The sequence below is a fragment of the Notechis scutatus genome, chromosome 3, assembly GCF_049901735.1.
Source record: "Notechis scutatus isolate UNSWTSFEM ecotype Mainland chromosome 3, rNotScu1.2, whole genome shotgun sequence".
Lineage (NCBI taxonomy): Eukaryota > Metazoa > Chordata > Lepidosauria > Squamata > Elapidae > Notechis > Notechis scutatus.
The window spans coordinates 180,858,159-180,870,237 of record NC_142011.1 but is presented as its reverse complement, the minus strand read 5'-3'; the positions used below and the strand labels follow the sequence as shown (position 1 = coordinate 180,870,237).

The window sequence follows — 12,079 nt, the reverse complement described above, 5'->3', positions numbered from 1 at the left end:
TTACTGATTCATGGAAAATACCTTTAAAATTTATTTAAACTAATAAAGTGGAGGATAAGATAATTAAACAATGAGCACAAGTAGTCCTTAACTTACAATCACAATTCAACCCCAAATTTCCATTACTAAGCAAGACAATTGTTAAATAAGTTTTGCATCATTTTATGACCTTTCTTGCCATATTTATTAAGTGAATCACTGCAGTTGTTACATTAATAACACAGTTGTTAAATGAACCAAGCTTGCCCCTTGATTTGTCAGAAGGTTGCAAAAAGTGATTACATAACCCCGGAACACTGTGGCCCTCATAAATATATCCCAACTGCCAAGCATCCAAATTTTGATCAAGTGACATGGGGATGCTGTGTTGGTCATAAGTTGAAAAACGGTCATAAATCACTTTTTCAGTGAGTTGTTGTAACTTCAAATAGTCACTCATTATGACTAGTCTTCATGCAGGCAATATAGTGCATTTTGGTTTTTTTGTTTATTGCTGCTGCTCTTACTAATGTACTATAATTTTAATTCTATCAATGCAAAACTATTAAAGTTTTATTCCTGTGAATAATCCCTTAATTCTTCCCATCATTGTTTCCATATGCATTTTCCCCTGTCTGCCATCTTCTCATATCTGCTTGTTTTTCATCAATTTATTTAGTATATCCTATTTTAATGTTCATGTGTTACATTTTGGGTTTCATTTTAAAGAAAGCCTCAGCCAGAAGTGATCCTCCTCATTTCTCCAGTTTTATATGCACTTCGCTAAAAATATAGTTTTTTTAAATATATATATACATTTTATATTAAAGAACACATTTGAACTATTTACTTGTATTCCCACTTCAAATTATTCTCTATATCGGCATTTTTCAATGTTTAACTTTAAGATATGTGGACTTCAACTTCCAGAATTTCCTGGATCAGCATAGAAAGAGAAACAAGCAAATATAACAACAGAACATTAAAGGGGGCATGGAATACATCGAAGTTCCTGTTCTTATCAACAGGAAAAATATAGAATGCCTTCCCAATTTGTTTGTCAAATTTCTCAATGTAGTTCCGTTCTAAATCAGGGTACGTAACTCTAAATTGAGGATATTGAACCATCACTTTCAATAATATATGATACGCATACAACTACACAATAATGGCTTGCATGAGTAATCTTTGGATCATCTAACAGCAATAAAGAGGTATATTATACGACACTGAAATTCAAATTCAAATTTTAAACCATATACTTTAAAGAGTAAGGGGGAATTTCACTGATGAAAAAGAAACCTTCCCCAGTATTCTGATATCCCATTTCAGAATGTTCAATTATGTTGTCCACAGAAGGGTTATATTGTCAATCTCAGAGATAAATTGTCTTTTATACATTAAAAGATTATTAACAATCACATGGGGTATGCCATTAATACTGAGATACTGAAAGGTCTACAATAAAAGGCCACAGAACTTTGTGGCATCCTTGTAAAATGTCTTCGACCACTTGGTCATAAAGCTTATATTAAAAACATGTCAAAATTCACATCAGCTTTATAATCTTTTTACAATATATAGATTAACTACTTTTAAGCATCTAATATCACAATATTCCACCTTAGTATAGAAAGCATATAACATTAAAATAATGGCTTGCATTAGCCGGCCTTGAATAATCCAATTGCAATGAAGTAGTATGTTGCAAATTCAGTTATCTTACTATAATATAGCTAATATGCTAATATACTATTAGCCAATTAATACTGACACAAGTTCTCTACTGCAAAGATGCAAGGTATCATTAAAGATAAATTATCTAGGTATGTTATGGACAACCATTTAAAAATATATTAGCATATAGCCATAAAAATAAAATTTCATAAAGTTTATATAGCAAGTTTATGTACCAACTAAAGGATATATTTTGAAAAATAGTTGCTTCTATGTATCCACCAAAAGAAGTCATAGAAAGCTCTGAATAAATTTGATACTTACATTTTCTTGAGTATTTTTATTAAATTGTGCACACTCTCTCGGGATTTTGGAAAGCTGGGCTGCAACCTATCGGGACTTTTCATCTTATTCAAATAGAAATGTATGTTATGAAAACTTTCAGCAGTTACAGCATCAGTGCAGAAATTGCAGGAATGTACCCTACAGACCAGAAGAAAGAAAGAGAATGCTATTATTAAAGCATACTTATCCTTGAGCTTCCAGGGAATAAAATGAGATTTAATTTTTTAAAAAATAAACATCTTTGGAACATCATTTCCCTCAAGGTAAGATTAGTCCTGGCCTTACTGGCATTTAGAAAATTTAGAATTTGTTTTCAATAGGCTTGGAGGAATCACAGAGAAATGAGAAACCTGGTAAGATGGCTATATTGTATGTAGGACGGTGGACTGCTTTCCCAAATTTTATTTTTATTCTGCTTTTATTTGCAATTGTGTCCAATTTTTTTCAACTGTTGTTTTAATTGTTTCAACTGGATGTTATTGTATGCTAACCAGAGTCATGACTGTGATATGGGCAGTATTGTATGTCTATTAAATAAATAAATAAATAGCCCCAAAACAAGGACAAATCTGTGACAAATTATGGGTTACTAAGAAATTACATTCATAATTTAAAACAAAAGTATAACTGGTAACTGTCAGCCTTCAAGATTTTCTTCCTTTGCTTTGCATCTTTCGGCTGTCATAAGTAACGGGGGGAGAAGGGGGGACATGGTTATGGGAAGCGAGCTGGAGGTGTTACAAAACAGAACTATATAAGTTGAGGGGGAAGGTTCTTGCTTAGGCTTCTATCCTATGCTATGCGCAGCTGCAGCTCTTTATCAAACTATGTCAAGGTCAACAGACAGAGGCCTCATCACCACCTGGAGATGCCCACATGGTGCTATACACAACTTTTAATTGGATGAGCCAATTAAACTATTGGGAGTGGGAACGTTGCCATCACTTTGTATATGTGATTTAAACGCTCGTTTTCTCAGATTCAGAATTCTTTTGTTGCTACCACTTGACTTCCAGTAAAAGATACCTTTTCTCTAATGAATGGACTCTGAGTATTTCTTTCTTGGTTTTTGAATGGAGCACCATCTAACATGTTAGTTACTGCCAGTTTTGATAACTGACTATTATTATAGGGTTGTTAAAAAGTGTAACATAGTTTTCTAAATAAAATAAAAATAGAAGAAAGTGTCAAATGTACTTCTAACTTTCTACATTTACATGATTAGTCTCTCTTAAAAACAGAAGGCAGGCTTTTGAATCGGCAGGCCTGTTTGGCCTGTTCTAATCCATTATATACATTTGCCTCTGATACTTGAAACCCAGTCAGCTGATTGTTCTTCAAGACTTGCTAGTGGAACAAAGAAATATATTTTCTACTGAATTATTTTTGCTTTCGAATAATTGCTCCGCAAAGGTAAGAAAAAAAGGTAGTAATCCCTATAACAAATATTTTTTAAAACAGGACTCAAGAATAGGAATTTTTAATTTACTGCACTTTATTAAATTTTTATGGCACCAATCTCCCTATAAGGTGATTGGATTTCAGTATAAATATAAGGTCAAAATAACATTAAGTAAAAGTTTAGCAATGCTGTGTGTATCTGTGTGTGATGAGAAGGAAAATCCTTGTGTTTTTTGTAATGCTTTGATGGCAGAAAGACACAACAAACACTAGAACAGAAAATAGAAGTGAGACTGCCGTAAAGGTCAACTACCATTGTTTGTTTTCCTCTTCAGGAGGCCAATACCTGCGCCTGTCTGAAAAACGTCACTCATCTCTCATTTTGGATTGCTGTTATTTCAATTAGGCAACTGTTATTTTTATCACGCTCCATATAATTGGGAAAGATCAAGGAAACAAGAACTACACTTTTTTTTTTTAGTAAAGTAGCTTCAATAGCAGACTTCTGAAAACTGTATGAGAAATTTTCCATCTATATTTATTGTGAGATAATTATTGGGTAGTCTTTTTGAATAATTTGAAATGTTTCTTTTCAGTTTCAGAGGTGTTATTCAAAGAATAAGGTCCCAGCTGATTCTCCTAACTCTGGCTTATATGTCTATTATGCTATTTATTTCTTTTCCAGCTTCCTTATATCTTTTCTACTTCTAGTCTTCCCTCACCGATCTTCTCAGCATTGTGCTGCTACCACAATCACTTCCTACCTCCCATCTTCAATTATATGCTTTGTAACATATGTATGATTCATTCAATTTAGTGCATAATAACAAAAGATGGGATATAACTTAGAAAAAGTTCCCATGGACTAGCTCAAATCTGCCAGTCAGCATCACTGTCAGTTTCCATCCTTGTATAAGAAGGGGTAAATTAGAAAAGTTACCCTAGAAAACTTGAACAGAAGCAGCAAAGTACACGCATGCCCCATCTCAGAAAAACAAGTAGAAAACTAAGAGCCTTTTTTAAACAAAAAGATCTTAAAACTGGAAGGAAATAAAATTTCATGAGAATGCCATTGAAACTTGAATTAAAAATTCAAACTTTGTTGGAGTTAGAAATTATTATTAAAAGAATATTATTTTAAGCTGATTTTTATATGGTGGAGGAAGGGAGGGAGGGAGGAAGGAAGGAAGGAAGGAAGGAAGGATCTAGCAATAATTAAATAAATTAACATCACTATGATATAAATGTATTACTTAATTTATCAATTGACTCATTCTTGTAAACATCTGCCTTGCTCCTTTATATATATTGCTTTAAGATTAATGTGTGTATTCTCAGTTGTTTGCACATGCATAATTTACTTGTAAGCAAAATTATTCTGAAAAAGATTTACTTTCTATTTAAAAGTAGAATTTGAAAAGCTATATTTCATTCAATGTCCTTCTAAAACAAAGAGGCTGACTTTCTGTGTATAATATTCTAGACAGTTTCTCTTTATAAACATTACATCAAAGTTTAAATGATACATTCTCATGAAGAAAATTTCATATTGTCACATGATAATCTTCTTCCAAGGGATTTCAGGTTTGCTAAATATCATTGAGCAGCATATTTTGGGCAATTATACAAACTTTCTCTGCTTTTCTCAAGGATCTAAAGGTGTAAAAAAAAAAGTATACTATTATGCTGTCAAATCTATCAAAATTATCTCTCTGGAAATGAACACTATTAGATCTGGTTGTGACTGCCTCCTGTTCATTGTACAAGACTTCTAATAATAATAAAAATGCCAACATGAATAAAATTTCAACATAAAACTGCTTTTGTAGAAGAACTGACACATATAAATAGCTTTGTCTTAATTAGATTGTTGGAGGGTAATATGCTGACTCTGTAAACCGCTTAGAGAGGGCTGTAAAGCACTGTGAAGTGGTATATAAGTCTAAGTGCTATTGCTATTGCTCCTTAACCAGTGAAAATTAAGAGATTCCCAACAGATGAAGAGAATAGAAAGGGCATATGAAAGACAAAGGAACAAAATGAATGGAAGAATGTTCAGAATGATAACACATATTGTTTAGAAAAATGTCTCACTTTCAGAGTATAATAACTCTTAACTAGGAAATGCCTTCTTGTGATATGCATTGGTCTGTTTAATGCCTAACACGTCTATATCTCAGAATTATGCATTTGGAAAAGTAATGGGGCGTAGGACTGGAGTGGCCTCCAAATAAGGGGTTTCAGTAGTATGCAAGTACTACTCTTCAGTTTATGCTATGTATGACACTGAAATATGAAATTAAAAATACACCGTTCAAAAAAATAAGACATCCTAGATCTGAATGAATGAAATATTCTTATTAAATACTTTGTTCATTGCATAGTTGAATGTGCTGACAACAAAATCACACAAAAATTATCAATGGAAATCAAATTTAGCAACCCATGGAGGTCTGGATTTGGAATTACACTCAAAATTAAAGTGGAAAAAACACTACAGGCTGATCCAACGTTGATGTAATGTCCTTAAAACAAGACAAAATGAGGCTCAGTAGTGTGTGTGGCCTCCACGTGCCTGTATGATCTCCTTACAATGCCTGGGCATGCTCCTGATGAGGTGGCGGATGGTCTCCTGAGGGATCTCCTCCCACACCTGGACTAAAGCATCCCCCAACTCCTGGACAGTCTGTGGTGCAATGTGGTGTTGGTGGATGGAGCAAGACATGATATCCCAGATGTGCTCAATTGGATTCAGGTCTGGGGAATGGGCGGGCCAGTCCATAGCATCAATGCCTTCATCTTGCAGGAACTGCTGACACACTCCAGCCACATGTGGTCTAGCATTGTCTTGCATTAGGAGGAACCCAGGGCCAACCGCACCAGCATATGGTCTCACAAGGGGTCTGAGGATCTCATCTCGGTACCTAATGGCAGTCAGGCTACCTCTGGTGAGCACATGGAGGGCTGCGCGGCCCCCTAAAGAAATGCCACCCCACACCATTACTGACCCACTGCCAAACTGGTCATGCTGGAGGATGTTGCAGGTAGCAGAACGTTCTCCACGGTGTCTCCAGACCTTGTCACGTCTGTCACATGTGCTCAGTGTGAACCTGCTTTCACCTGTGAAGCACACAGGGCACCAATGGCAAATTTGCCAATCTTAGTGTTCTCTGGCAAATGCCAAACTTCCTGCATGGTGTTGGGCTGTAAGCACAACCCCCACCTGTGGATGTTGGGCCCTCATACCACCCTCATAGAGTCTGTTTCTGACCGTTTGAGCAGCCACATGCACATTTGTGGCCTGCTGGAGGTCATTTTGCAGGGCTCTGGCAGTGCTCCTCCTGTCCCTCCTTGCACAAAGGTGGAGGTAGCGGTCCTGATGCTGGGTTGTTGCTCTCCTACGGCCTCCTCCACGTCTCCTGATGTACTGGCCTGTCTCCTGGTAGCATCTCTATGCTCTGGTCACTACGCTGACACAGCAAACCTTCTTGCCACGGGCTGCACTATCTGAGCCACTTGTGTGGGTTGTAGATTCTGTTTCATGCTACCGCTAGAGTGAAAGCACCGCCAGCATTCAAAAGTGACCAAACCATCAGCCAGAAAGCATAGGAACTGAGAAGTGGTCTGTAGTCACCACCTGCAAAACCACTTCTTTATTGGGGATATCTTGCTAACTGCCTGTGCTTTCCACCCATTGTCTACTCCATTTGCACAACAGCATGTGAAATTGATTGTCAATCAGTGTTTCTACCTAAGTGGACAGTTTGATTTCACAGAAGTGTGATTGACTTGGAGTTACATTGTGTTGTTTAAGTGTTCCCTTTATTTTTTTGAGCAGTGTATATAAATAAATAATGATAGTAATAATAAATAATGCATTAAATTCTGATGGAAGATTTTTAAGTAGCTTTTCCAATGCCTCTGGACATAAAAAAAATCTACTAGGGAAATTTAGCCACTCTAAAACAAAATGGGCATATCTATATTTCTATAATTATGCACGTGTGACAAGATGTCAAGGCTCAGTCAGCTTTTGTGGTGGTTGATGATAGAAGTTGCAAATAAAAAGCATAGTGAATATTTGTTAAAAACATAATCATTTTCACAGACTTTTTCACAGGAAAGGGGGCTGCTGTTGTGCTAATGAGGGAAGAACGAAACTGGAAATTTAAAAAGGAGACTTGCATGAAGGAGAAAAAAAATATGTTTAGTAATACTAAAATTTCTTTTGGAGACCAACTGTGGAGCCACAATGGCCAATATATATTTGCCACATATTTCTTACCTACTTGCTACTGCTTTAATTGTACAACATTAAATAGTAAAACATTACTACTGTTTTAATATCTGTAATATATTAGATTCTACATTAGAATCCACTACAGCTGAGTTGGTAAATAAGTTGCAGAAATAGACAATGCATTTATTTTTATTTCATTTATCTAATTTACTCACTCTCAGATTAACTCTAGGTAGCTTACAGCTAAAACATAAAAACCATATAAAAGATACATTAGTAAAATGGGAGTGAAGTAAAGAAAGCAAAGGTAGTTTCTTTTAAGTTGTTGAGATAAAAGGTTGAACAACTGGCATCAAGACCTTAACCATCCCCAGGATTGTATGCCATTCTGAGAGCCCTGTGCCATTTGGCATAGCCAGATCTTTACATCCTTCCAAAAGCCAGGAAATAAATAAAGAAAGGCAGCTTTGCTCTGCTGAAGACTCATTGGCTCAGAGGAAAGGATGAGGCAAGACTTCTGATATGGAGCTGGGACAGATCTGGAGAGGGTCCATTGAAAAGGGAAGAACAAGGGCAAACAGGAGACTAGATTTTTCAGCTCAAATGACTTACAAAGGAAGTTGAAGAGAGTGAAAAAAAAATATTCAACTAATCTAAGGGAGAAGGCCAGCCACCCCGTATAGTTAACCCCTGCTTAAGTCTAAGTGGAACCAAAGCAAGTGGGGCTGCGAGTGCCGGTGCCTGCCACTTGCATTAAGTGGGACTGTGCGGAAGCACATGCATTCCGGCCAGTGGTGGAATTCAAAAAAATTTACTACCAATTCTGTGGGCATGGCTTGGTGGGCATGGCTTGGTGGGTGTGGCAGGGGAAGGATACTGCAAAATCCCCATTCCCTTCCAACCCCACTAACCTACTTTCCAACTCCATTCTCCTGTACAGGGCAACAAAAGAAGGCCCAGCCGATCAGTTGAGACTTGGGAGGCAGAGAATAGATTGGAGCAGGGCCAGTCAGTGGTGGTATTCCAGACTACTCAAAATTTCCACTACCGGTTCTCCAGAACTGATCAGAACATGCTGAATACCATCTCTGACGCCGGCCCACCACTCACATGACCCAGTTGTGAATAAACCACAGCCCACTATTGGGCCATGGCCCACAGGTTGGGGACTGACCTAGAGAGACTGTTAACTTTAAAATGTTTGACCATATAAACAATAATGAAGCCTGTGGTTTATCATTTTACTGCTATTTCGCTGCTATTTATCCAAAAACCTAGAGCAAAAGGGGAGCGTGTAGAAGAAATCCAGTTTTGTTGAGTATTATTCTTCCACTTTCATATTAAGGATGCACTACAGCATCGATACAGTTAAATAGGTTAAAATTTATCCCAAGGCAGGCAACTGTGGATGAAGCATGCAAAAATTAGTACTGGTAAGCACTAAGAATAATATATTCAAGGTGAAAGAGGGTGTCTAACTTGTGCGACTGAAGTCAACAAAGGAAGTCTTTTGGAGCTTCAAAATGTCACACAGTCATGGAACTCAACTAAAAGGGACTTAGGAAGGGAACATTTATCATTTACAATTATGGTCAGAGACAAAGATGCAAATAATACTATCTACTGGCTTGAGATTTCACTCTGCATGTGATGGCTTTGGGATCTGGAAAGAGCACTATTCTCACTAACATTCACCTTCCATAGCTTCCTCCTGCTCATATTTCCCCCATAGAAATATAATGGTGGCACAATGATTAGAATGCAGCATTGCAGGCTAATTCTGCTGATTGCCAGCAGTTTGATTCTCACCAGTTCAAGGTTGACTCAATTCCATCCTTTAGAGGTCAGTAAAAGGAGGACTGTGATGACCCGGGGCATGGCACAGAGCCAACACAGCCAGCTGAGAGTTTAAACTTCCCTTTAATGCTCCAAATTTCCCATCAAATGCTCCCACATTCTTGGCAAGTCCCAGAGCAAAGCACACACGCACACGCACACGGCAGCCTCTGGCTGTGGACAGTTCAGCAAAACAAAGGAACAGAGAACCAAGGAACAAACAAGGAGTCCAACAACCAAGGAACAAACAAGGAGTCCACAAAGTCAGGAAGAAGGGACTGAATTCACAAGTAAGGAAGAAGCAAACAGTCCTGTAAACTCCAAATGTCTGTACCGGCACACCAAACTCTACTAATTCAGCATTTGTTTCCAACAAATGCCCCTTCACACAGCATCTCCTTAAGCCTCAATCGCCAGGTGTGCCTTGTGAAGAGGGCTGGGGTCATTCCTGCCTTCTCTCCATGCTTGAGTTTGGGGGGGGGCTGCTTTATACTTTCCAAATCTTACAAAGCTTCTAGGATTAGTTTGTTCAGCAGTATAGGACTGCAGCAGTTATTCCTTGTAAGCTATAGATTGCTCCTCTTTTTGCATTGTGATTTGGGTTTTTGTTTTGTTTTTTGTGGGATTTTTGAAAATCTTTTTCTTCTCCTATGCTTTACTGCAGTGAAAGAAAAAATATGGTGACATATAATTAATTTATATGGATAGTACACCATGAATGGTCTCCAATGTTAATGGATTCCATTTTAAACAATAATGAGGAGGAAAACATGGCCATGTAAAACTTGGACTCAAAATTGGACTATGAACTAGACATGCTTTTCTCAGAGGTAGGACAAAATACACTTTGAAACAACAAACAGATGTTTCTGTTCAAGCAGAAAATAAATTTACCACTAGCTACTAATCTTTATATTTGACAGCTGTTTTGAGGCACATGTTGGTGACAACTGACTTAATATCATTGCCTGATTCCTTTTTTACATTAAATACAGATTTTTAAAAAAATGAATTACCCCGTTGTTCTTTTTTCAGGAATACCTGGCAATATGGGCTTTTTTTTAATGAAGATCTTGGGATAAATGTTCATAAATTTTTGATGAGCTTCTTCAGTGGAGCATACATTCTCTCTAAAAAAGGAAATATGAAAAAAGCAATAAGATTGTACTTCAGATATATTCTAGGAAATATTATTGCTAATCGCAGAACTGTTTCAGTTGGAAAGCCTTTCCCAGGCTGCTAATGTTAGGATGAGATGGCCCAGCAGTTTTTAAGATTTCTCAGACAGTACTGACCACTTAAGAGAAATATTGTAAAATCTTTGCATGGTAATCCAAAATGGTATAGGAGTGACCTGGGAGTTCTACATTCTGAGAAACCATTGTGATGAATTAATTAATTTGTTTGTTTGTTTGTTGAATTGATATTGCCCATGGCAACTCAAGGGGGTTTACAGAATATAAAACCACATTTAAAATAATAAAAACTAACAAAAAGAATGAAATAAATTAATAAAGTACAATATAACAAAATCACCCCCACCCCCACCCTCCGCCCTGATGACAGCAGATCACACGAGCCATTTAATGGGCTCCATCCCACTCTGGGTTCCCCAGGCCTGATGGCAGAACCAGATCTTCAGCACCTTCCGAAGGAGTGTTAGAGTGGGAGTCATTCTAATCTCTGGGGGAATGATGTTCCAGAGATAGGGAGCAACCACAGAGAAGGACCTTCCCACCAGGTGTATCTCCCTCGGGGATGGGACCTGCAACATTCCCTGGCTCCCTGCTCTGATGGGTCAGGTAGATGTGATTGGCAAGAGATGGTCCCTCAGGTAACCTGGTCCCAAGCCATGAAGGTCTTTAAAGGTGACAGCCAGCACCTTGAATTGCACCCAGAAGCAAATTGGCAAGCAATGCAGCTCCCACAGGAGAGATGATACATGTGCACACTGGGGTCTGCAGAAAACTATGCGGGCCACTACATTTTGCACCAACTGGAGCTTCCGGATGCTCTTCAAGGGCAGCCCCATGTAGAGCACATTGCAATAGTCAAGACAGAAAGTGACTAGGGCATGAGTGACTCTGAGTAGGGACTGTTGGTCCAGGAAAGGGCATAACTGGTGCACAACCCGCAGTTGCGCAAAGGCCCCCCTGGCCATGACCACCACCTGCTCTTCAAGCAGGAATCATGAGTCCAGGAAAACCCCTAGATTACACATGGGGTCTGTTTGGGGTAGTGCCCCCCCATCCAAGACCAAAGGTGGCAATTCTCTCTGAGCCAATAAACCCCAAACCCAGAGTCACTCGTTCTTCCAAGGGTTTAGTTTCAACCTGTTGCTCCCCATCCAGCCCCTAACAGCCTCCAAGGATTGCAAGAGGAAGGACACAGCAACACTTAACTCACCACGGGTCAAGACATACAGCTGAGTATCAGCATATCGGTGATATCTCAGTCCACGGTGATGGATGATCTCACCCAGGGGCTTCATATAAATGTTGCACAAGAGCAGAGAGAGTACCAAGTCATTCAATACTTCCATGGATTTTTTTTATTTCCTTTTTTCATATCCTTGCTAAATTATAGATAGGTGTGTTTAAA

General features: G+C 38.1%; 1 protein-coding gene across 1 annotated transcript in view; it reads right to left on the bottom strand.

Moving 5' to 3' along the window:
* Window positions 1-2,135, bottom strand: part of CNBD1 (cyclic nucleotide binding domain containing 1) — a 120,184-nt gene extending 118,049 nt beyond the window's left edge. Inside the window, exon 1 of the mRNA XM_026688783.2 lies at window positions 1,981-2,135. Within this exon, the coding sequence (XP_026544568.2) occupies window positions 1,981-2,063 (83 nt within the window). The 5' untranslated portion in view covers window positions 2,064-2,135. The remainder of the gene's footprint in view (window positions 1-1,980) is intronic.
* Window positions 2,136-12,079: the final 9,944 nt, after the last annotated feature.